The 24400-nt window shown below is 41.5% G+C and overlaps 1 protein-coding gene across 1 annotated transcript in view; it reads left to right on the top strand.

The window, feature by feature from the left end:
- The window catches only part of LOC104284854 (putative maltase-glucoamylase-like protein FLJ16351), a 67760-nt gene that overhangs the window by 19201 nt on the left and 24159 nt on the right, over positions 1-24400 (top strand). Inside the window, exons 7-16 of the mRNA XM_009883226.1 lie at positions 2105-2230; positions 3253-3384; positions 9342-9455; positions 9567-9683; positions 9767-9851; positions 13277-13394; positions 16633-16801; positions 17328-17444; positions 20183-20331; positions 24297-24381. Of these exons, the coding sequence (XP_009881528.1) occupies positions 2105-2230; positions 3253-3384; positions 9342-9455; positions 9567-9683; positions 9767-9851; positions 13277-13394; positions 16633-16801; positions 17328-17444; positions 20183-20331; positions 24297-24381 (1212 nt within the window). The remainder of the gene's footprint in view (positions 1-2104; positions 2231-3252; positions 3385-9341; positions 9456-9566; positions 9684-9766; positions 9852-13276; positions 13395-16632; positions 16802-17327; positions 17445-20182; positions 20332-24296; positions 24382-24400) is intronic.

Genomic DNA, 24400 nt, shown 5'->3' with positions numbered 1-24400 from the left:
TAGGAGATTGTCCTGAGCCATGGTGACCCATTCAGCTCTCCATGGGAAGCCCCAGCAGAGCTTGAAACATAGTCTGGGGGATCGGGTGTGTCCACACAAGCTGGAAATAACTAATGACATGAGTAACCAGATGAGACTGCACCGTGGTGGCAACGGCATGTCTCTGCCCACCAGCTTCCCCCTGCATGGTAGGGGGGCATCTTCGTCTGCCCGGGGCCTCTCCTAGCAAGGGCGCAGTGGTGTGCAGTGAGGGTGAAGTGCAGCTGGGCCAGGAGCATGCTGCTGGTATCTGCTCTTGCTTCTTCTGAAGGGCTTAGCCTCCACCTAGGTTGGAGATGAAGTAGGTATTGAGGAGGGTGATGAGAGTTAAGTCCGGTGGAATGAGAGGAGTAGCAGGCGTCTGGGGCAGCTGTGCTGCTCAGCCGGAGCATCCCTCCTGCAGGCATTCAAACCACTAACCTCACCAGTTGTTCTGGCCTCCTCCTGCATTTTCTTAGGTGTGATAGCAGCATCCCAACAAGCAAAAGCACATTGTGTAGCCAAATTTGTAATGCTTAGTGCTTAAAGTTCACTTATCTGTCCATAAGCCATTCTCATTTGGAATTAATTTGTTCTGTGTGTTCCCCCAACTTGGGTGCATTAAAACCTCCTTTGCTTTTCCCTGCTTCTCTCCTGCATCTGTTTTTCCGTCCGGTGCAGTTTGCACATCCCACCAGCTCTAGCATCCGTCTCGTATTTTAGAGCAATTTCAAGTTTGGCATTGTTTTCCCAGGTCAGGCTCTGACTGGAGACAATCCCATAGGAAGATGTGCCTTTATGCATTGTGATCTCTAGAGAGCTTAGCAATGGAACAGATACAGAGCACCAGGAGTGCCCTGTTTTATTTAATTAAAGTATATGGGGTTCAGCTGCCAATATGCAAGTTTTGTTCTTTTTCACTTCTTAGCCTAATTACCTAACTATGGAGGTCCATAAGGAAATAAGGGAGGAACAGTTATTTAGCCAAAGGGAGTCAATATCTGCAACTGATTAAATAAGTCATGGTGCTCACTAGCTACTTGATTTCCATGTATTGCCTGCAAGGAAGTTAGAAATACAGAACAAAGGTTAATTTCATGGGATCTAACTGTTTAAAACTGGAGTAAGGGTTTCAAGAGATGTCCCCCAGAAAACACCAGTGTGTACTAATGCGGCGACACCAGATTTCAGCTTATTTCTAGAACAGACACATTGTGGTTTCTTGCTGCTTGTCCCAGGTTGCCAGAGCAGCTCTCACCGGGGGAAGCAGAGCAGGATGCCTCGCTCCCCTGTGCTCTCAATCAAGTTTCCTCATGCAATTTACAGCTGGGTTGTGTGGAGCCAGTGGAAATCAAATATTTATAAAATCATATTTAACTCATTACCTCATGTTTCAGTTGAGAATTTCGGGACCAAACAGTAACTGACTTTGAAGAGGTTTGTCAATGCCTGGCAACACAATGCTGTGGGCCAGCAGTAAGAGCAGTCAGTCATAAGTAACTGAATTTCATCGGGATGGTGTGTAAATATAATTAAAACTTCAGAGAGCTCAAATAAACATCAGACTCTTGATGAGTTAGTTCAGCTGGATGCAGCAAGAGAAATTAGCAAAGCTGAAGTTGCTGCGTAGCGTTGGAGATGTACCTGCTGTTGACCAAAGTGTTTGTGGACTTGGCACGGGTCAGGCGTTGAGAGGGTTCACGCTGGGTTTCTGCCGACATGTGCCGTGTAAGTCAATGTACATGCTACTGTGTGAAGGCTGAGACTTCAGCGAGACCCTCATTTAACTTTAGCCTGGATTTTGTACACCGTGTCTTCCACTGTGGTGTTCTTACAAGTGATGCTCAGTGTGGGTGTCACTCAGAGCCTCTGCTAAGGACAAGGGTCCACCAGGAGAAGCACTTTTTTGAAGCCAAGCATAGTGTACAGCGAGCTGTTCTGAGACAGGAAAGGGTATTTCATGGGTGGGTCGTACCTGTGCCCTGATCTTTGTGGCTTAAATGAGCTGGGAGCCTCTCCTGGTGTTCCAGAATAACTTCTCTTCATCTCACCCTTTGCATTTCTATATTCCTCATCTCTGCTGTAGGCCATTGGACGCCCACACATGCCTGCCTACTGGTCTCTTGGATTTCATCTCTCCCGATGGGGTTATGGCAACATTGAAGTTTTAAAGAAAACCGTCGATCGCATGCACTACTATGATATCCCATATGTAAGTACAAATTTTTCACAGTGTATGCTAATTTTACAATCCGAAGTGAGAGGAATAAAATTATAATAGAGGAAATGTGATTATCCTACAAAGAGAATTTTAGAATAAAAGTATGTTCGTAATCTTATGTAGTGGTTTTGCATGTAATATCTTTATATTGCTTAAAAGAACATTTAAAGTGGGCTTTGCACATAAGGTTTAAGTGCTGCTCTTGGCTGCATAGCAGGTGATTCTGGATTTACTGTTATGCAGTATGAGGTGGTTGCATAAAAAAAAAATTATGGTACTTCTGATGCGTATCGCTGCTAAACAGTTGCTAAACTGGGACTCCTACGTTTCCATTTTGTCCATTGCTACCATGTAAGCCTATAGGACCTGAATTTAGCCTGACAATTATTTATAATTATTATAGCCAATCTCTTAGGTTTCATTTCATACGTTAGTTACCTTTTAGAAATACAATCACATACGTTCTGATTTTCTGTATCAAATACTTCAATCATAGAATCGTTTGGGTTGGAAGGGACCTTTAAAGGTCACCTAGTCCAACCCCCTGCAGTGAGCAGGGACATCTTCAACTAGATTACGTTTCTCAGAGCCCCCTTGAATGTTTCCAGGGACGGAGCACCTACCACCTCTCTGGGCAACCTGTGCCAGTGTTTCACCAACTTCATCACAAAAAATTCTTCCTTATATCTAGTCTGAATCTACCCTCTTTTAGTTTCAAGGCACTACCCCATGTCCTATCACAACATGCCCTGCTGAAAAGTTTGTCCCTGTCTTTCTTATAAGTCCCCTTTAAGTACTGAAAGGCTGCAAGAAAGTCTCCCTGGAGCCTTCTCTTCTCCAGGCTGAACAACCCCAACTCTCTCAGCCTGTCCTCATAGGAGAGCTGCTCCAGCCCTCTGATCATTTTTGTGGCCCTCCTCTGGACCCGCTCCAACAGGTCCATGTCTTTCCTGTGCTGAGGACTCCAGAGCTGGACGCAGTACTCATGTAATGTTTACTTTAAAAATGTGCAGGATGTCCAACATTTTGATATCGACTACATGGAACGTCGCATGGACTTCACCTATGACAAAGTGAATTATGCAGGTCTGCCAGAGTACCTCCAACAGCTGAAGAAGGAAGGAATGCACAATGTTGTGATTCTGGTAAATTAACAATGTTGCTAATAATTTCTCCATTTATCAGAACTATTTGCAACATAGTGTTCATAGCAGTATCTAGGTGCTAACGCACACATGCTATTGTAGCAGATTTTCCATTTTTGCCATTTGTTTAGAGGAGCTGAAGAATAATTTTTCACAGATTTCATATTTAAATGTGTTGCATCTATCAGATATCTGTATACCACACCATCTCTATACCATAACATAAATTCTCTTTCACTTTTTCCCACTTATGAGAAATTTTGCCTCCCTTCAGGGCTGAGTTGAGATATAATTGCTTTAATGTATTCTTTTCCTGAAAAAAAAAAAAAAAACAAATGAGTTTAATATGCACACAAAAATAGCAGAAGTGGAAAAAATTTACTCGTTATCACTCTAGAGAGCTAATAGCTACAGTTCACATTACCTTATATTTACTTTTCATCTAAATTAATGTAAGATAAGTTTGTTTGCATGAAAATTGGTGGAAAAATTATGTTGAACCCATAACCAAAACTGATGTATGACCCAATGAATGAATTTGAGTAGAAGTGAAGATCGAAGATTTCCATCTTCTCCCATCAATTTTTCCAACAAAGATTGCTGCCTCTCTCCAGCAAGTTCCCATACATGTCCTTGCACTGGAATTACTTTTTCTCACAGTAGCTAAGTGAACGCCAATGGTGGCAAGGAAATTGGGTGCCAGAAATTAAAGAAAAGTCCTTGATAGACGGGTAAGACTGGTCCCAGCACAGGCTGGGGCATTCACACCACCTGGGAAGGATCAGGGTGGGAAGGCTCAGGAGTGCCGAGACCTGGAGCAGCGCAAGTGGGTATGAAATGTCGCAACAGAGAAGAGAGGTGTAATTTGTTCTCCGTAACCACTAAGGACAGGATAAGAAGAAAAATGCTTTAAATTGCGGCAGAAAACATTTAAGGTAGCCATTAGGATAAAGCTGCCTGTCTGCAAGACGAGCTGACTGGGGTGCCGGCTGCCTGGGGCCAGGGTTCCCTCCCCGGGTGCGTGGTGCGAACAGCTCCCACAGATGCATCAGGGACGGCTCAGGCTGTGCTGACCCACAGGGGGAAGAGGAGGAGGAGGATACAGTCCCACAGAGTCCTTCTCGGGACTTTTTGCTGTAATTGCAGCCTTCTATTTTCCAGCCTAAATGGCCAGCTTACACCTTTCATTTGGGCGCTACTATTCTTATTTACCTCAAACTACCAGTCTCTCATCTTGCTACTTCCTTTCTTGATATACTTACGCGAACAAGCGTATTCTCCCTCAACCTTTTTTTTGCTAGGCTGAACAAACTGAAGCATTTTTTCTCTTTTTACCAGGGGAGGTCTTCAGATCTCATTGCAGTAGGTGTCCCCCACATATGCCCCAGTTTGAATGTGTTTGCCTGTGTAGCAGATAACTGGATTTCACAGTGCTCCAGGTGATGCCCCCACAGTGTTTGGAGAATGGCAGAAATATTTCCTTCTTCTGCCAAAAATTGTCTTGTATGACAAAACCCTGCATCGCATTTACCTACATCTATTGGTGGCTCATACTCATAAAGAGACCAGTTAATCCAGCTGAGTCGTAATGGACTAATGATAAGGCACTAATGTGGACTGGCTTTATTGATCCTGTCTTTTTAAAATAAGGGCTGCGTTCCTCATCTTGTCATGGGGTCCTGTCAATGGCTTCTGGGAAGGGAGATTGAATAGCAGAGTCCTAAATTGTGGGCTGGTTCCTCTTTCACTTGTAGTAGTGTATCAGATGTTTACTGGAGTCAAGACAACCAAGAGCTACTGCAGTTTCCTCATCTAAAAATCACGTTATCTTGTCAAATAGGTAGATTAAGCCAGAAGTGCCTCCCTGCCCTTATTTTTCCCTCCATAATTTGTTGCAAAGTCTGGCATATCATGGAGGATGGACTAGTCAGCACCACAGATACCCATATCAGTGTTTTCTTTTTAAAATACAGTTATGAGGTTTGCTGATCTTTAGTCTGGTGGGGGGGAGGTGTTATCTGGTAGTTTCATTAAAAATACCCACTCTCTATTTATTACTGGCCTAATCTTCACTTTTTTGTACTATAATTGCATTTGCTGCTAGGAATCTCAAACAAAACTACACAGCCCAAGTGATCAATTACATATTGATAATGGAAATAGCAGCCTATATAGTGAGCACTATTTGCATACATTCCCATGAAGGTCCCAGTTCTTCTGCAGTTGTAAATCATGAGAAGCTCCAGGGTGCAGCAGTGAAAACAGTTTCCATCGAGGTCTAAGGCACAGAGTTTAAACAGCAGCAGATTACTAAGTCACTCTGATGGAGTGCAACTTCAAGACGAAAATAGACCAAAATTAACTGGATACATCATTGTAAATAACTAACCAAGCAGTAGATGAGCACATGAGCTGTGAGGACTGAGTGGTCTTTCCAGCTATTAGGCATTTTAGGCTCCCTGTATCCTCAATACTGCTCTAAAAATTATCTAATTATCTCTTCAAGTTAAATAACACCTGCCCGTTTATTCGTTTGGCTCAAAAAATGTTTGTGAGACATGAATATATCAGCTAAATACCATGAGTTTGGGGTAGCTCTTCCCATGCCCACTCTTGCCCTTCAGTAAACATGTGGTAGTCACCTCTTTTTCATCAAAGTTAGGATACCTCCAGTTGTTCTGCACTTGCTGCTGGGTAAGGAGCTACAGGCAAGCAGTCACACTGCCTTCTTACTGGTGAGTTTAACTTCAACCACATTTTTAAAGCCCTTTCAGTTTCTCAGATGGTGCATGCTAGAGCAGTGCGAGGAGCTGTTGCTATATAAATATAAATTCAGCTATTAGGCAGATGCAAGGAATATAACGATGACTCTTAATTCATGCAAGGAGCTGATAGGAATCCAGATAGGAAGCCCTTCTTTCCTCCTTCCACTAACCTGTAACTAAGGGCTGTCCTCTGCTCTAGTTCTTTAGATAAGCTTGTGAAAAAGAACAAAAGCTGATTCAGTTTGTCCTTAATTTTTTAAAAGCTCATGGGAAGTACAGGTTGCACTGGCAGTGAAGTTTTCTATTTTCACTTTATTATAGTTGCCAATATTTCTGTCAAACTGACTGTTAGCATTCTTTAGTGATGTAAAGCATTCCCATAAGTTGAGTCAGGAACTGGAACAGTATGACGGGTTTCATTCCCAAGTGACAGCAAAGCCGTGCTAACTGCAATCAAGGCAAGCGTAATCCAGTTCAATACTGGAAGAATCATTTTCTATTTAGATTCCCTTTGGGTAGTGACAGTAACGAGTGAGTTCCCCAAGTGTAGCAGATTGTTGCCTCCCTCATGATGATTTCAGCAAATGGGCTCTGATTGCAGCCACTTGGTGTCATGTAAAACCTCTAGTAGATGGATTTTGGGGAGACGGGTTCAGTCCTCCTCACCTCAGACCACTATGATCACAAGCAAAGTGCAGATCCTAACAGCCAGCAGTATTAACACCAGTAACCTGCCTGAGGATAGGACCCTGGACTTGGCTGTGCCACCACCGCTGGGGTGGCTGGTGCCTTACCATCAGGAGGTCCAGTCCCCATGCTTGCATCCAATGCCGAGAGCCCTCTGTGCCTGTGGTCACTTTGATAGTAGCATGGCCCCATTATCGGAGTCTCTAAATGCAGTCCTTCAGCACTTCTCTCTCCTGATCTCTTTCAGAGGCCACCTCCATTTAAGGGAAATTTTGTCTAAGAGTGTCAGTACTTGGTCATCATTATTGCTCTGAATAATGTGCATGCTTCAGCTGAGTCAGAACAAATAAATTTTTTAGAAACAAAGAAAGAAGTTCTAAAAGTAACAATGACAACAATGTAAAATGATAAACATCATTACTGAAGAGGAGCTTTAATGAAAGACCTTGCATACCTTCCATTAAATCACACTAAAAATAGGAACAGCTAGGAATGACATGAGTGACAAATTACTTAAAAGTCAATAGCAACATGCTTATGATTCAAAATAATACTTGATAGCTTTAACATTTTAAAGTCCAGCTCTATGAGCTGTAGAGGCTAAAATTTCCAGAGATGAGTTTTTATGGATGTGTGTCAAAATCTATTTTTGGGGCTCATAGGTGGAAGTGTATTGGTCTGGACAAGTGATGGGTGACCCCAGGTCTTGGGGCAATCAATTTTAGTTAAGGATGCTCAGCACCTCCTCTCCAAGAGCTGCTAAAAAGATGAGTTAGGGAAGATTTAACAGACATGAACTTCCTCCCCCACAAACAACCCGTGAATACATGGGAGGGTTTTGTTCTCTTTAGGACGATACTAAACTTGCATAATATATTAGATTTATGCACTGGAATAACCTTTCAGCTGAAGGAAACCAGAAGTTTGGATTAGGAGTAGCTAATTAAGCTGACTCCTTCCAGCCTTCAAGTCCCTCGAGAGACATATTTTCCACAATTATACGATAATTATTGCAGATGGACAGTTTTCTCTTTTCCAAAGCTGAACTATTAAACAGGTTAAAAATGTAATGGACACTTATAATCTTTATGAAGGTGACTCTGGAGCTAAGTAGTTAAAATTGAACAGAATTTTACACTTAAGGTAGGGATTTAGCAGGGGCTTTTGTTTTTGAGGCAAGGAAGAATATGCTTTCCTCACTAAGACTATCGCTATCAGAGTGTTTACAAGTAAATCAGGCAAATAATTTAGATATTAAAACGAGCTTTAAAACATGACTTTAAAGAAATTTACCATTTGGGAACAGATTTCTTTTTTTTGTTCTTAAGAAGTTTATTAGTTAGACTTCTATCACATTTTAATTAAAGTTCACTTAAATTATTGCACAAGCTATAAGTGAATGGAAGAATTGTTTCAGTGGTGTTTTTCTCCATTGTGTTTCATAACTGAAAGGTTTTGCCTTAAGCAGAACCTGAGGGAATAACATTTTCTAAGAGAAAAGTAAAGAATTCCCTTCCCTTCCAAAAATGACTGCAATCTTCCTCTGTTCTAAATAACACAAAGCAGATAGCTGCTCCCAATTAGGGACATATTGCAAAACGCACTTATCTCCTTTTAGTCCCAACTGACTGCTGAGCAGAGTTGAATAGTACGTCTTCATCCACTGGCATCTCAAAGTATTCCTAACTTTATTACTTACTGACATGGGGGGCCACCGTCTTTCCCAGGAGCAGATTAGGCTCCCTTTCGATGAGCTTGGTGGTTACGGATGGCCATCCTGAGGCAGAGAAGCTGGTGGTGTCAATGCTACTGGCAGCAATGGGAGGTGGTGACCACCCCAAGCAGTGAAAGGGGCAGCAAGGACCAGCTATGGGGTGTAAAATGCTGTGATCTTCATGCCTGTGGGGGAACAGAGACGTATGGCCCTGCAGGCACACATGAGTTGGGTTACTCTGCACCAGACTGGCATAAAACATCCTTGTCTGACATGGATCTGAAGGGAGGGCTAGTGAGGTCCTTTTGAGGTTGGATGTGTCCCAGCTTCAAGCCCCTTGAGAAGTGTTAGTTCTTCCATCACTGAGCTGCTGATGCTGAGGCAGCTGGAATGAGGATTGCCTTGGAGGAAACCCAGAGGTGTCCAAGTGTGGGAATGCCCAGTGTGGCACCCCAGTCTGCCAAGCGGGGACTTTGGCAGGAGGGAAAGTAAGATCTAGTGCCTCTCTAAAACCATTTGAACATAGAATGTCTCATAAAAAATAAACATGAGGTTATTTAATAATTTCACATCACTTTTGCCCTATACAAGAAATACTCATGACACATCTTTAATGACTTTTCCTAAATTATTATGTGCTCTCAACTCTTATTAAATTTTAATGCTGTTTTCTTCCAAAATTATTGCAATCTGCATTAAGAACATCATCCAAATTTTTCTAAAATATACAAATAGAAAAGTAATTGTTACCTTTGGGATTTCAATAATGGAAATGTAATCGCTGTTTTCAGGACCCTTTCATAACAAAGGACGAAGAACCAGGCACTTACAGGCCTTATGATCTCGGAGAGGAAATGGGAGTCTGGGTGAACAACTCCGATGGCGTGACTCCTGCTGTTGGAAAGGTTGGTTTATTAAATTCTCTCATGCATTTGGTCTAGTACTGCTTCTAAGTGATAAAGCAGCTGTGTAACAGAAATGAGAAGATAACCAGTCGTTATCCCTGTGAACTCTAGGCCTGGCCCCCCGGAGACTCAGTGTTTCCTGACTACACCAACCCCAGGACAGTTGAGTGGTGGACGCAGCTGTGTCTGGAGTTTAAGGATGTCCTCGACTACGATGGGATCTGGATTGTATGTCTCATTATATTTGCCCTCCCATCTTTAAAAAAAAGAAAATGAGGCTTTTGACACGTGTCTTGCTCTCTTTATTAAAGGATATGAATGAACCATCCAACTTCTTAAGAGGCCAGTATCCCGGATGTGCTGTTAATGATATCAATAACCCTCCTTACATTCCTAGTAAGTAAAGTTTCCTTGATTTTATATATATATATATATTTATCTTGGATAGTTTATTTATAGGTTTTTTCTTAGAAAAAAAAAATCCATCCCTTCATTTTCGATCTTTCCCTGCCTGTTCTGTGTGTTCAGTTATATTTTTTCAGGAGTCCATTGGCTCAGCTTTGGTGGAGTATCAAACATAAGCCACTTTCCTCTGTCACTGGGGCTGCCTCGTAACAGGACGAGAAAAAAGGTGTTTCCTGCCATTCTCTGAGCAACTGGTCTGCATCAGAAAAAGGACAAGTTACCTATATACTGTAACTCAGCTACAGATTCACAGGAGTAACCCTTCTGCCTTACCATCACCACTGCTAGTCCCAGGGATGGGCAGTCTCTGCCTCTTCCACAAATCATGACAAGGATGATGGCATCTCCCTGATGCCTTAATTCAGTACCTTTTCTTTCTCTTAGGAAAGAAATTTTAATTGCCTTAGTAGAAATGGGCTAAAAATAAGTTTAAAAATGCCCAAGCCTGTGGGGGACTGATAGGAATGGGACCACCTCTTCCAGTAGCTGAGTTAATGACATGCTCATTCTTCCCCAGGAAGCCATGAGTACTTACAATTAGTGCCAGTGGTCCTGGCAATTAATCCAGCCAACATTTCCCTAGGAAAGTCCGGCTGCCCAAGCAATGTTAATATGCAGGAGGAAGTTGATACCTAAATGAGTTATTGACAGTGAAGTATTGGAAATGTCCCCTTTTTCCCTTCAGGCTGTTATACTGCCATGTGAATTCTTCATTTTATTTATTAAATCTCATTTCTTTTCACTGCGGATGCAAGAGGAACATAAACATAACAAAAACATGACAAAATATTATAAAAAGACTGTAAATTATTGAAACCAGAGGCAGAGCTTCTAATTATGATTTTGGTGTTTGCTCTCTTTGCGGGGAAATGCTGATTGTAACTGCTGTATAGTGTCCCTGTGGGTCTTGTCATTGACTAAAGCCCAGGAACTGATGAGACCTTTCCACCTTTGCTTTAAGGTACCTCCCCTTTTGTCAGCATTGAGAGCTGCCAAAAAAAGATGTGAGACTTTGGGGAATATGGCCAAAACAGCAGAGCTCCCTTTACCCTCACAAATAAAGGACTGAGGGATGGACCATAAGAGGTTTCTGAGCCATGAAGCTGAGCTTTGCGACAACTAGTGTTGAATTCTGGGCTGTTACAGAGGATTCAGACTTAGAGACCTAGATGTCTACATGACATGTAAGGACAATGGGCGATGCTGAGGACAGGAGTGTTCTGAGCCCAGTTTCTCTTCCTGACTTGCTCCTTCTAGTGCACGTATGCACCTACTTCTGCTTGCGACTCACAGTGTTGGTCTCCCTTCTGCAGACAGGAGCCTAAGGCATTTTTTTCAAGGTGTAGGAGATCTGCTTTCAACCAGTGCTTAAGGACTTTCTTTTATATTCTACTTTATGACAACTCTGTGCATGCCCTTGGCTGTCCAAGCCCTTGACTGGTGTAGGTGTGAGGTAGGAGTCAAGCTGCTTAGTCCAACAAGACATTAAGACCTTCGTGGGGTTGGCAGGGTTTTGGGGGCTCACTGTTGTCTCAGGTGACTGAATCTGTGCAAATCCCAGTCTCAGTGCCTCAGGCTTTTCATCCATGTAGCCTTCAGCCTCCTTGTCTAAATTATAACCGCAATTACATGTAACCGTGGTTTGAACTTCTAAAACCAGATGTCCTTCAAATCAATTTTCTATAAAACACTTTATACTGGAGATTAATGTGCAAATGCACAATAATCAGTGTTACTGAGGCAGAATACGAAATACTTAGACTAAGAATGAGGCATGAAAATATGACTCATGCAAAACCATTTTCTTTCATATCGCACCTTGATTTTATGGGGCTAATAATTAAGTGCCACTGGGACATTAAGTGTGACTTTACCCAGAACCTTAGTGTCTTCTTCAAAGCCTTATCAGTCAAAGTTACTTGGAAATTGCCTGTAAATTAAGTTATTTCTCATGCAGATCAGCCACACTGGAGTGTCTGTGTCTAAAAATCCAAACACAAGGATTCCAGCTGTGGTGGCACAGCAGAGCAGAGAGGCTAATGGGGTTTCAGGTACAGAGAAACGCACTTTGTAGTAATGAACTGCAAACATACAGCAAAGTGCGATTAAGCAGTGAGATTGCTTGCTCACGGAGAAGTATTTACAATAATGCGTGCACCTAATTAGGCATGCAAAAGAAGAGTATTCGAGAATCTACCTTCCTTCCTTTTTTTTTTTTTTTGAGAGAGGATTTTAAAACATTTTCAACTCCATCTCTAAAAATAAATACGTTGTATAAACGAAACATCCGACCTGCCCAGTTCCTGCAGAACTTCACATGGCATTTTCATGGAGGTTACCTGCAAAGGATGAGAATCACATTTCCTGCACCAAATGGGCTTTACCAGCATCTCCTTAATACGGGATGAAAGACCAGGCAGCCTCTGTGCAGCTAATTTGTGCCTCATAATGTTTCCCCTTGGCTCAGCTAAACCAGTGCTGTGCCAGTGACATCAGGGCTATCCCTGACTATTACTGAAGGAAAAAAGCTACTGCTGAAGTAAAAAAGGCTTCGCTGCCTGTGACCTGCTGATAGAAAGTTACTGGATAATCCATCCACATGTGAATATACCCATTATAATCTATCCTTGCTCTCTTCTGTGCAGCATATCGGGCCGTAGCAGATGACATCCTATGGACTGCTGCACCTCATGCTTTTTCCTCCCCTGCACACCTCCGACACTCCCCACTCATTGCTCCCGATGCTGCGTGGGGCCGCGCCATCAGTCCTGCTGTCCTTCAGTCCTAGATGCCTCAGGGGAGGAGAGGGGCCACAGTTGAGCTTAGGTGTGAATTTTGCCATGCTAGGGCAGAATTGTGCTGCCTACATACATCTGCAGCTGAGTGACATGCAAAATGAGGTCTCGTGATTTCACACAACCATACGAGTTCCCTGGGCACCTGATTTTCTGATTTGGGTTTTTTTCCTCTTGAAACATTTTTGCTCTTAAGTAAAATTTGTCACTATGTAAAAGAATATGTAGGTGTATTCTTAATTCAGCAATGCAGAAATTTTCTTTCTGGCTATTACTTCCTGAATATATGATATCTGTTCAAGTATTTTGAATTATTAGACACAAAACTTGAAATTAATTAGCAGTGCTTACTCTGTCCTCTCACCCTCCTGATAACACATGTGCCTGTCTGCAAGCAGGTATTCATGGCTACACATTAACCTCTAACCAGTGCAGGTCTGGCACTTCTTCAGCCCTTCCTCTTCCCAAATCCTTTGGTGTTTCCACCCCTAAATGAGTAGAAATATGAAGAGATTTGAATTGTGATGTATATAATTATATAATGTTTTGTATCATTCTCAGCCATTTCTGATCGTTCCCTGGCGCAAAAGACATTGTGTCCCGACTCCAAGACTTACCTTGGAGAGCATTACAACACCCACTCTCTCTTCGGCTGGTCACAGACAGAACCAACTTTCAAGTAAGTTTTCTAAGTATTTCTAAGCAGATTTCAGGTGACTGAAATACATTTTAAAAGTCAGTGATGTTACCTGGGAAATCTGTAATAGAATCTAATAAGAAACAGCCCCGTGCTTCATTTTACCATTTGTGATTTAGTAAGAAGTTTCAAGAAAAGAGAATCTTGGAAGAAGAGGCAGAATTCTTTCCAATTTTACTTTTCTTAGCTAAAATCAGGATCTACTTATAGGGCCTATCTCTTCAGCTGCTGCTTTTGTATAACTAGAGCAAGATGTTCCTGTCCTCCGGTAAAGCTGCTCACGTGCAGCTGCTGCAGAAGCAGCCTTGTGTGGCGTCAGGGGATTTTTTCCATCCCTTCATTACCGTGGCCCAAGCAGAGGAATTTCTATCACTGCCAGTGAAGGATTTGAAACTTGCAGCTCCCCCAGCTGCTTCTGGAGCTGCCTCTCGGTCCTGGCAGACAGCGTTTTGCGTTTTGGCTTGGGGGTCAGTCGGTCCGTGAGGGCAGACTTGCTGTTGGCTAATGTAAAATTAATTTTGTAGCTGGGAAGCACTCAAAACTAGCTTACACAGGCAGACTGTTGCTGTGAAGCTGGAGTGACAGTGGAAGGCTAGCCGTTGGATTAAATCCAATGGGCAAATCATGCCTTTTCCAGCAGAGATTGAGCTAAAACATGGAGAAGTTTAATACTGCAATGTAAGGGCCAAAGCAAGGGTCCTTGTTCTCATTTATTTCAGTATTTAGCACTCGTTTTCTGCAGTTGTATTGTGATAGCATCCAGAGGACATGGCTAAGTGAGCCTACTTCTGGTGCTGATGCACTTCTATTTTACATGCCAAGCCTGGGGGAAGGGAAGCACTAGGTAAAAGCCAGAAGCACTTTGCCAGCTCTTGTGGGCCTGGCTGAGCAGCAAGCCCTCAAACCCATGACCCCGCTGGCCACCCAGCCCAGCTAGGACACATGGGGCTTAGCATGGCTTTTGGGCCCCTACGCCCCAATCTCAGCAAAGATCCTCCCATCACTGGTGTCTCCACTGGGATTTGTCCTCTGCATGCTCAGGTCTACGTAACAATACACTGTCTCAGTAACACTGTTCAAATAGCGATTTTGGATTTGCCTATCTTCTTGAGCTGGTTTTTTTTTAGTTTTATTCAGGATCTGTGCCAGCAAAGCCAATTGCTTGAGGCAAACGCTCTGATTTTAGCAGGAAAACTCCATGTACCGGCACATCTGTCCCAGCCCCTTCGGCGTGCACGCTGTCCTGGCCACGCTAACCCAGACCAATGCTGTTGGGATGGTTACTGCTGCACGGCTCCTTGCAGCCTCCCCCAAGGCTGCGAACCTTCCCCCTTCCTGCAGCACTTGTTTCCAGGGCTCCTTCCAAAAGAAACACATATTTTGCGCAGCCGAATGTAGAGAGTCCTTCAAGGCTGGAGAGCACCACCCAAGGCATAAGCAGAGCCTGGATTCACTGCAAAGCTGGGAAACTCTGGTGAAGAATTTTTCATGTATATTCTTTGGGTTTCTCAAACACATTTCTTTTCAAGGCTGGTTGTATACCCTTTCTGCCTTCTCTCTTCACAAATAATATGCTAAATTAAATTACCAACAGGAATATTTAGCAAACCAGCATCACTTGCAGGATATTGGCTGAAAACAAATGACAAGTTCATAATCGTATAAAAAACAATTCTAAGAATTATTCTAATGCAGCCAGAGAATAGGAAATATGTCATCTGACCCACGTCAAATAGCTTGAATTTGGGTACATGAACTAGCAGCAATCGGCTTGTGCATAGCTTAACGCCAAGAGTTATTTGCACATGATATTCTGCAAATAATTTCAATCGACAAATGCATTTGACAACATTAGGACCTGTTCAGTGATGGTTCGCAATAGACTGAAATTTATTCAATGAATTACTTGTTGCAAATTGTTTATGCAGCTCTGGGTCATAGTTGAGTTGATCTGATGTCGCCCTCGTTAGCACCTGCATTTGCAAATGGAGCCAAAAACTTGTGCTGCACAACCAGCAGAGAGGACTCGCGCTCCATACATTCATGAAATGGCTCCAAAATGCCATTTATACAGAACACATGGAGTCTTGTGCAGTTATGTGGCCCAGCGGTGCTCCTACAACCCAAAATCAGCAGGTCTCTCATGGTTCAAGAATTGCGCCTCTTGCTGCATATGGCCCATAAGGTTAATATGTTTAGGCGTGCATGAAAGTTGTTGGGTTTTTTGCTTCAGAAACAAATGTTGAAGCATTTTAAAGGCTCTGTGCTGCTACAGAACCAGTATCTAATATTGGCCATTACAAATATGGATGAAAGAGCTCTTGATCAAATCTCATTTTTGAGAAGGAGGTGGATGGTGAACATGATTAATATTTCACGCTAGGATTTCCCAGAGAATCTAAGTTTTGTTGCCCAAATCGTATTAAAGCAGAGCTGAATTTGAGTTCCTGCAATATATATTGCTGCAATATGTAATTACATACAGAGCTTATCCAATGCTGAGGAATTTTGTAACAGATTTGTTAATAAGGTATATTGCGCTTCCTTGATTTTCTGGTGATATAGCAAAGTTATTTTCAAAAGGCAAGGAAAAATTCATTACACCAATAATTCTGTAGTGATACCAAGCAGTGACAGGAAACCAGAGGAAATACTACAAGGATGGGATGACATTTTGCATGATTACATTTTTTTCTTTTTATATTGATTATTTCTTTTTTTAAATGCTCAGACATTCTTTAGGTATAGATTTCTTTTTTACTTTTAATTCCAGGATATTAGAACTTTATTTGCCAATACAAATCTTTAAATAAATCCTATATTGAGAAAATATACATTATACAGCTGTTTAGGAACCTGTAAATTTAGGATACTAAATTAAATATTCTAATACAGAAAGGAAATTATGTTTCAATTTTTCAGTTTGAGACACTGTTGAGAATAAATTAAACATAAATTATTTTTTAGGAAGACTAAAAATACCTGAAACATATTGCTTTGTGGATCAGATAGATTTTAGGTTTCCATGTTGGCCACTGAGTAAAACTTCCCATTATTTGCAGTTTTGCAGCCACATTTTCACATGACTTGGGACCACAGTAGTAATTGTTTCATGAATAACACCCCTTCAGATAAAATTGTGCCTGAAAGCTCAGGTTGATCATATGACTCTTTTGGTTATCATTCTTATCTGTAATGATCTGGCTGCATTTCTTTGCAGTGTGGTCCAGCAGGCAACTGGAAAGCGAGCGTTTGTCTTGAGCCGGTCTACATTTGTTGGCAGTGGGAAGCACGGGGGTCACTGGCTGGGTGACAACTTCTCTCAGTGGAAGGACATGCACCTGTCAATCATTGGAGTCCTGGAATTCAACCTCTTTGGCATGCCCTATGTAAGTCCGGTGTCCTTCAGGCAGTTGCTGGCTCATACACAATATCACTTTAAATTAACTCGACTGTTTTCTGAAATAAGCTGCTTGAGACGGCCAGCAGTAACGGCCTCCACAGCATAAGGAATTGCAGATTAAAAAAAGCTAAATGTCATCAATCTTGGCTGGCTGAAGAGAAACAAAAATAGCACTGCTAGATTCAGATTAAATGACTGCATGCCATCAAAAACTGATCTCTTTATATTATGTATTCTATCATTGAGGTCCCTCCATATATTTCTGGTTTTGTAAGCTGAGCTGGAGAATTTGTAGAATTATTGAAATATGGTCAGATCTTCCACAGTGATGTTAATGTTCTAGGACCCAGTCCTGGAAAAAATTGTATCATTATGGAGCATTCTTATAAAGTCATCAGAAATAGGTACCTCTTTTCAAAACTTATTTTTATTAACAAACTTCTGTAGTTTCTCATTTTTGGGCCTCAGTCACAATCGCAAGCACTTCTCCAATGATTTTATTTTTTCTTTAGATCGGTGCTGATATCTGTGGGTTTAACTATAACACTACCTACGAACTCTGCTTGCGCTGGATGCAGCTTGGCTCTTTCTATCCATTTTCCAGAAACCACAATGCAGAAGGAAATATGGTAAGTAAACAGTTACACAAAGCTGTGATCTATGATTACAGTAATGACGATGGTGATTTGTACTACTTTCTCAGAAACTAACCTGCCATTCTCGGGTAAACTGGAGTGGCGGCTGAAAAGGAGTGCTCCACTGAGAGCAGGAATTACACGTTGAAGTGTAAATTTTTCCCATCCGTAACATAACGATGACAAAGAAACATTGAAAAATAAATAGTATCTAACATCCAAAAGCCATGCAGAAATGTGTACTGTGTACTTTGAATGAGAGAAAATGGTCTTCCCATGCTGTTGGTAAGATTCATTCCCTCCATCTTTTACTTACTGAAGCCCAGGTTTTATTTAAGAGCCAGTGAGTATCAGCACATCTTCCTACTCACTTGTTTACTTCAATTTTTGTTTCTGTGCTTCTGTAACTAGAATAGGTATTGCGGGAAGGGGACAGAGGGCGTTATACACCATCCTTACTGTTTAAAAGCAAGTTTCAGACAAATGTGACAGTTAGAAACCCCAGACAAACAAGTGAGAACTCCAAGGAGAGCCAGCGATAGCGACAGCATTATCAGCCAAGAAGCAAGAAAGACTAAAAAAGCCCAATGAGCCCACGAGAAGGATTAAAAAGTGGAGTCTCCATCCAGACCCATGTCCTGGCTTTGACTTATCGTAAACTCCTTTCACAACTTGTCACAGATAGAAAGAAGTATCAGGTTGTTTCTAACTATGGACGGTTTGAAGGTCTTGCAGCCTTTGTAGGTACACTGTTTATCTGCAACTGCGATTAAATGGTTCTGCTAGTTCAATAAATGTAGGGTTGTTTTCTTCTGTAAACTGATCCATGCAGTGCCGGAGCTCAGGTTATTAGCTAACCCTCAGTTTTCTTCAAAGTTGCATCATCAAAACGTTGCAACATTTACACCCCCAGAAAGACCTCTGTCTCCGCAGGAAAGTATTATGGACATTCAGCAACTGGGCAAATGCAGGACTAACAAGCTCTGGTGCCGTCATTAAGAGGGTCAGGAGTTACCCTGTAGATCCCTGAGATATGCTGAGATATTTCTCTCCGGGAGAACAAATGTCTGTGAGGCGTTAGCTGCTGCTGTTGATAAATATTTTTTATTTACCTCTCCACTAAAATTAGAGGTACCTTATCTGTATATGTTTTCTTTGCCCTTTGGGCATGCAAATAGAGACTGACCTGGGTCAGTGGGTATTAATCACACATGCACAACTTAATAAGCAGGAAAAGAGCCGTGGGTCTCTGACAGGAGGTGCAACTCAGTGTTGAGTGAATGACAGAAGTAACAGAAGATACATTTGGTTTTATTGGATTACTTAAATCCATTTAAAAGATTGTATTCACTGAAAGAAACGAACAAGGCATTTTGGATGACTCAGCATCACCTAAGGAGTCTGACTGTTTTTTTGTGAACTTTGGCAGTATTTGTACAGTGTCAGAATACTGGTAAAAATATAGTGCAATTTTTGAAATAATAGATGGATGCTCCAGAGCTCAGAGCCAGCAGGGAATATTATCAGCGACTAATTCTGATGTAAACATAATAATGGAGAAATTTAACTTAAATATTGAGTTTAATTAATATAAGTTAGTGTTAAAATGAAATCTTAAATACCCACTTTCCCTAATCCATTGGGGGTTTCAAATGGTTTAATTAATACTTTTCCTGTCTGAAAAGCACTAGATAATATAAAAAGCTTTGTTACTTCTGTTCCTTTTATGTTTCATTATCCTTGGAATTCATCATACATTCTTCAATTTTAATGAGAAAACTGAGTATTATGGGAAAGTTTTGTGAAGGAGGAAGGGAGCCGTGTGACTCGTTAGCTGACTCAGTTTAGCGCTGGAGAAGGTCGGACAGGAGGAATTAAAGGCGATGGAGCTCTTTCCTGTATCAGCACTGCCCCGAGCTGCGTGCTCTGCATCCCATCGCAGGGGAGAGATGAGGTTGCCTTGAAGCAGATCAGAAGCAGCCAACGAGTGTAGACAGATCGCTTAAACCTGCCCTCTTGATGGTGGGACCCAGCATGCGTGCCCTCTCTCCCAGGAGAGCATCACTGGCAGAGAGGAGGAGAGGGCACTGCTGATGCGTGGGCGTCCCCTCAGCATCCCAAAATGGTGGGCACAGGAGGAGAAATCAAGTTTCTTTGTATGGATGAAATGTTTTCCTCACTGCACACAGTGCCTTCGGTCACTCCTCTTGGCTTCACCAGGGCCATGAATTTCCTCTTACTTTTAAACAGATTTGCCTTTATGTGCCTGGCCAACGTAATTATGCTTTTGCCTTTGTTTTGTAGATTGTCAGTCTTCCCTTTTTCCTGTGTTCCACCTTCTCTGTCCCAGAGGGCTTGTGTCTCCAGGATAAATTAATTTCTAGAGACAAGGTGTCTGTTCCCAAGCACAGACATGAAGCCCCAGCTCCCCTCCCGTCACGAGGTTAGGGGCAGTTGCAGATGGCTCACACACACCGTGGTGGGGCCTGATGTCTCTGAACTCACTGCAATTTTTCATGTTGAAAAACTTTATACAAATTTTACTTTGGTGAAAATGGATATTTTTCTTAATACATCTTCCAGTTTACAAATCAGTGCTTTTTCTTATTTAAACATTCACTATTGTAGCATTACGTCAGCCACAGCTCTCCTTAGGTTGCACGCAGGTTCTCTGTTGGATTTGCAGTCCCTAGTTATAATGCTCAGCACAAATCAAAGCTTTTCCTTAACAGGAACAAGACCCAGCAGTGTTCGGAGATGAGTTTGCCAAGATAGCTCGTGCTACGCTTCGGATCAGATACTCACTGCTGCCATACTTATACACCTTGTTCTTCGAGTCTCATGTTCATGGAAACACGGTGGCACGGTCACTGATGCACGAGTAAGTTTGGACTCCCTCTTTTTTATCATATTTTACTCACAAAAGTAGTTGAACTATGTATAAACTAGTCGATATCTGTTTAGAATAGTCACAGTAATATTACTGCTTGCACCCTCTTAAAAAGGACAGTTTTACAAGGAAATCTAATCAAATTATATGCACAAAAATGACTCTTAATATATGCAGTGGATTTGCGTTAAAATATAACCCATATTTGTTTCCAGTGGGAAAAAAAACTAAGCAAGGAGAATTTGGAAAATTTCTTGTCTTAGGCAAATATGCAGTTCTTTTTTGTTTTAAAAATAGGAATCACATACCTGTATTTTCTATGTTTGAATTAAATCTATGAAATCTGTATTCTGGTCCAGAATGTCAAGAAGGCTTCATACCGAGAAGTCTCCATTTTCCAATCATCCACAGCATTTGCATTTTCCAATTTAGTACTTGCATCTGCATGCTATGTATGAAACCTGCATCTGTGTCCACAAATTGCACAGAGAAAACAGAGATAGAGACGTTTGAGTGTAGAAGCAGGTGCAATCCCGAGATTAATAAATACAGACTGAAAAACCATTTGGAAAATGTGACCTCAGATTTTTGGAACAACTCATTTTTTCTGTTTGGAAGAAGCAGGAATCAACGTGAGGTTTAGTTTCCCTCTCAGCATCTTTTAATTAGCTTTTCACCTGCTTTTGGTAAATTTTCTGCTTCAGAATGCTTTATGCAAAGACTTGAGCCAAAGGAGTGCAAATAATTCATATGAAAGGCTACTGCCCAAAGCTCTGACACAATTTACTCTCATTGGTGCAGGCTACCTCCTGGATTGTTTAATGTTCTTTTTCCCTTTAGGTTAAAAACATTTTGGTTAAAGGGTAAGGCATTTTTTGCAAATTAAACTGAGATTACACTAAAGTGCAGACCATTTGAATATGGAAAGGATATGCACAAAAGCTGTTTAGCATACTCATTGTAATGGCTAACTGATAAATTTTAGAAGCAGTATATTCCCCCTTCCTACTATGCTACCTTATTTAATTGGGTTACATTAAGGAGAAGTTTCATAGGTACTCATGTCTTACAAGGGGCTATATGCTATTTCAAGTATTTATTTTAGCTCTATTTTCACTTAATGAGATTTGTGTTAATATTGGAAATGACCGGGTTCATTTTGGCATTAATATTAGCTAATCTCTGCTAATACGGAATTACTTCAGTGATGTTAAAGCTGCCTTTCTGATTGTTCCCAGCACACTTGTACTCTATTTGGGCCATATCTACATTAGCAAATTTCCAAATTTGCTTTGGTTTGAATTGTAGAGCAGTCTCAGATGCACCAGCGGAGACTCCCATCAGGTGAAACTGAACTGAAAGGTGCGCTCCAGCCATTGATGGGAGTTTAGTCAGTGGGACCAGACTGGGATTAACTTGGAAATAAACCCTCTAAAGCACATGTAGGGAGTGTAGGCATCAGGAGATCAGCCCAAACTGTTTCACTACCCAGGTCCCATCCTAGTGGGCACATCACTTGCTAATGTTGCCATAGCTAGATCCTAAAATGGCTTAAAAATATTTCTTACTATTATTAGTTAATTCTGGTTACTATTGTTACTTAATGAGTATTTCTTACTATTTCTAATTAACATTCATTGGTTTAGTGGGTCTGCTCAAGAAGAGAAAGTGACCTAGATGCTAACAGGAGAAATGTGGGGTTCAGAGAAAGAGAGAACAGAAACAGAATTCTTGATGTACGGATGATGGAATTTTACAGCAAACCTTTCCCTTACTTGAAACAAATACAAAGGAGAACTAAAAAACCTGCACTCGTTTTTCAGGTGGAGCTGTTACGAGTCCACAAGCCTCACCGTGATAACAACTCTGCCTGGGCAGGGAGTCTCCAAGCAATAGCTATTTCATGTGGTCATTTCAGATTTTTCATTTCATTTCAAATATTTAGGTGCTCATTTCAAATAACAAACAAGAACAATGTCCCAGTAGATTCCTATAAGCATTTTTAGATGCTTCTGAGGCTTTCACTCAGTGAAACAGAGGTGCCAGGAGCTCAGCTGTCCAAAAAGATTGGGAGGTGGTAATCCATTACTGGAAGGGGAAGCTCTGCTTAATGGCTAAAGAGGGGAAAAATAAGACAGAAGAGAGGCCAGCATCTAACCATAGGAAGCATGTAGATGATATTAAGCACCTTTCATAGATCACAGATATGGCGTAATGGCTTATATTTTCAGAATGGGAAAGTTCCTTTGTTTGCTGAATTTGTGCTCGTGGTTGTTATCTTTGCAAGAGAAAATAGTGCTGAGTTAGATGGTGAGGCACTTGTTTCCACGTGTGAATCAGATTGACTTCTCTGAGCTTTTTCTCCTGAAATCTCCCACAATGAGGTATATTGAATCAGTATTATAATTTTACTATGGCAAAATTAAAAATACAAAGAAGCTATTAAGATGACAACAAAAACTAATGCTTTATATTTCAAAAGCTTTAAGACAAGGTAATTCATCAAAAAACACATCCCCTTTAAATATTTACAAAGCATTATGTCAAAATGCAATAATGACCAAGATCAGGTGTCCAAAAGAGCTGCTGTTTTTGACAGAAAAAAAACCCTCTGAATAAATTGAGGTTTCTTTCAGGCAGAGCCTGGGGCATGCCTTCAAGAACATTATTTCCTGAGTTCCATGTACTCCCCTAAACTTGCAATGTTTTAGAAATCCAAACACCGAATAGACGTCTTTTTATTGCCAAGGTGGTTTTGCTCATTTAGGGTAATTTCTGCAAGTCTGGAGTGGGTGCAGTGTGTGCCTATGCCCTGAGCAGACAGGGTGTCAGAGCAGGACACCGACACCGAGCCACTCTGCTCCGGCCAGCAGACAGCAGAAACATGCCTTTAGATGGGGGCAGCTGCAAAGTCAGTTAAACAGACAGTAAATAAATTTTTAAACAAATAATTCGTACGTCCTTAGAGAATCATACGTTAATATGCAACAGCCAGTGTGAATTTGTCAAAAACGAATGATGGTAAAACAGCCCCATTTCCATCTGTGACAAGGCAGCAGAGGTGCTGGATGGGAAAGGGGGCAGAGGAGCAGGAGAAAGCAGGAGGTACAAGGTACCTTGATTTCAGGAGGGCTTGGGACACACTCCACGTGACATTCTTATAAGCTAATTAGGGAATGAGGATCTGTTTATGAATTTCCTCAGAGACAGGCTTACAAATGATTTAAAGCCTATTTAAATTCTCAAGGATTTTATGCCAGATGAGTGGAGGTTCCTGAGATGGGGAGGATCTCTCCTCTTTGCCAGGTGCTATTCAATATTTTCATTAGAATAAAGATCTCTTCCCAAGCTGGCAGATGATGCCAGGCGACCAGGACTGTAAGTACTCCAAAGGACATGATCAGAATCCAAAATTATTTTAATGCATTGAATAAAATGGGCTGAATTCCATGAGTTTTCATCCATTCAGGAAAGGCAGCTAAAAAGCGCAATATGTATGAATGTTGCTTTTTGTTGGTTCTGCAAAAGATTTCTAATGTAAATCAGTGAAAGGTGCAGGAAGCCAAATCCAAGGATTTTCACAAATGCTTTAGATCCTAGAGCACAGTGTTATTCCTCTGTGTTCCCTCTTCTGGTCCTGGCCCCTCTCCAGCTCTTTGGCTCCCTCGATGAAGTTTCAACCTACTAGAGAGAAATTAAGTTTGTTGTCTTCCCACTGAAAAGAAATCAGCTCCAGCATTTTGTGAGGGTTCTGGTCTGCTCCAGGATGGTAGGTGCTACCATAACTTCTGAATCTCTGTCCAGCTTTTGGCATTCCCTCAATCAGGAAAAATATTTGGTGATGTTGAAGGACATCTTGAGGAAGCAGATTTCTTGTCACAGTGAGTAATATCAAAATATTCTGCAAGTTCTATAAAAATATGAATTAACATTGCGTATCTCACTTTCAACACTAGGTTTACCTCCGATCAGCAGACTCATGGAATAGATACTGCCTTCCTTTGGGGACCTGCTTTTATGATTGCTCCAGTTCTTCAAGAGGCAAGTACTGTAATTAAAA

The sequence above is a fragment of the Charadrius vociferus genome, unplaced genomic scaffold, assembly GCF_000708025.1.
Source record: "Charadrius vociferus isolate BGI_N301 unplaced genomic scaffold, ASM70802v2 scaffold363, whole genome shotgun sequence".
In the NCBI taxonomy this organism is placed as follows: Eukaryota; Metazoa; Chordata; class Aves; order Charadriiformes; family Charadriidae; genus Charadrius; species Charadrius vociferus.
Note: the sequence above shows the minus strand (reverse complement) of the source record. Positions and strands in the feature narration are given on the sequence as shown.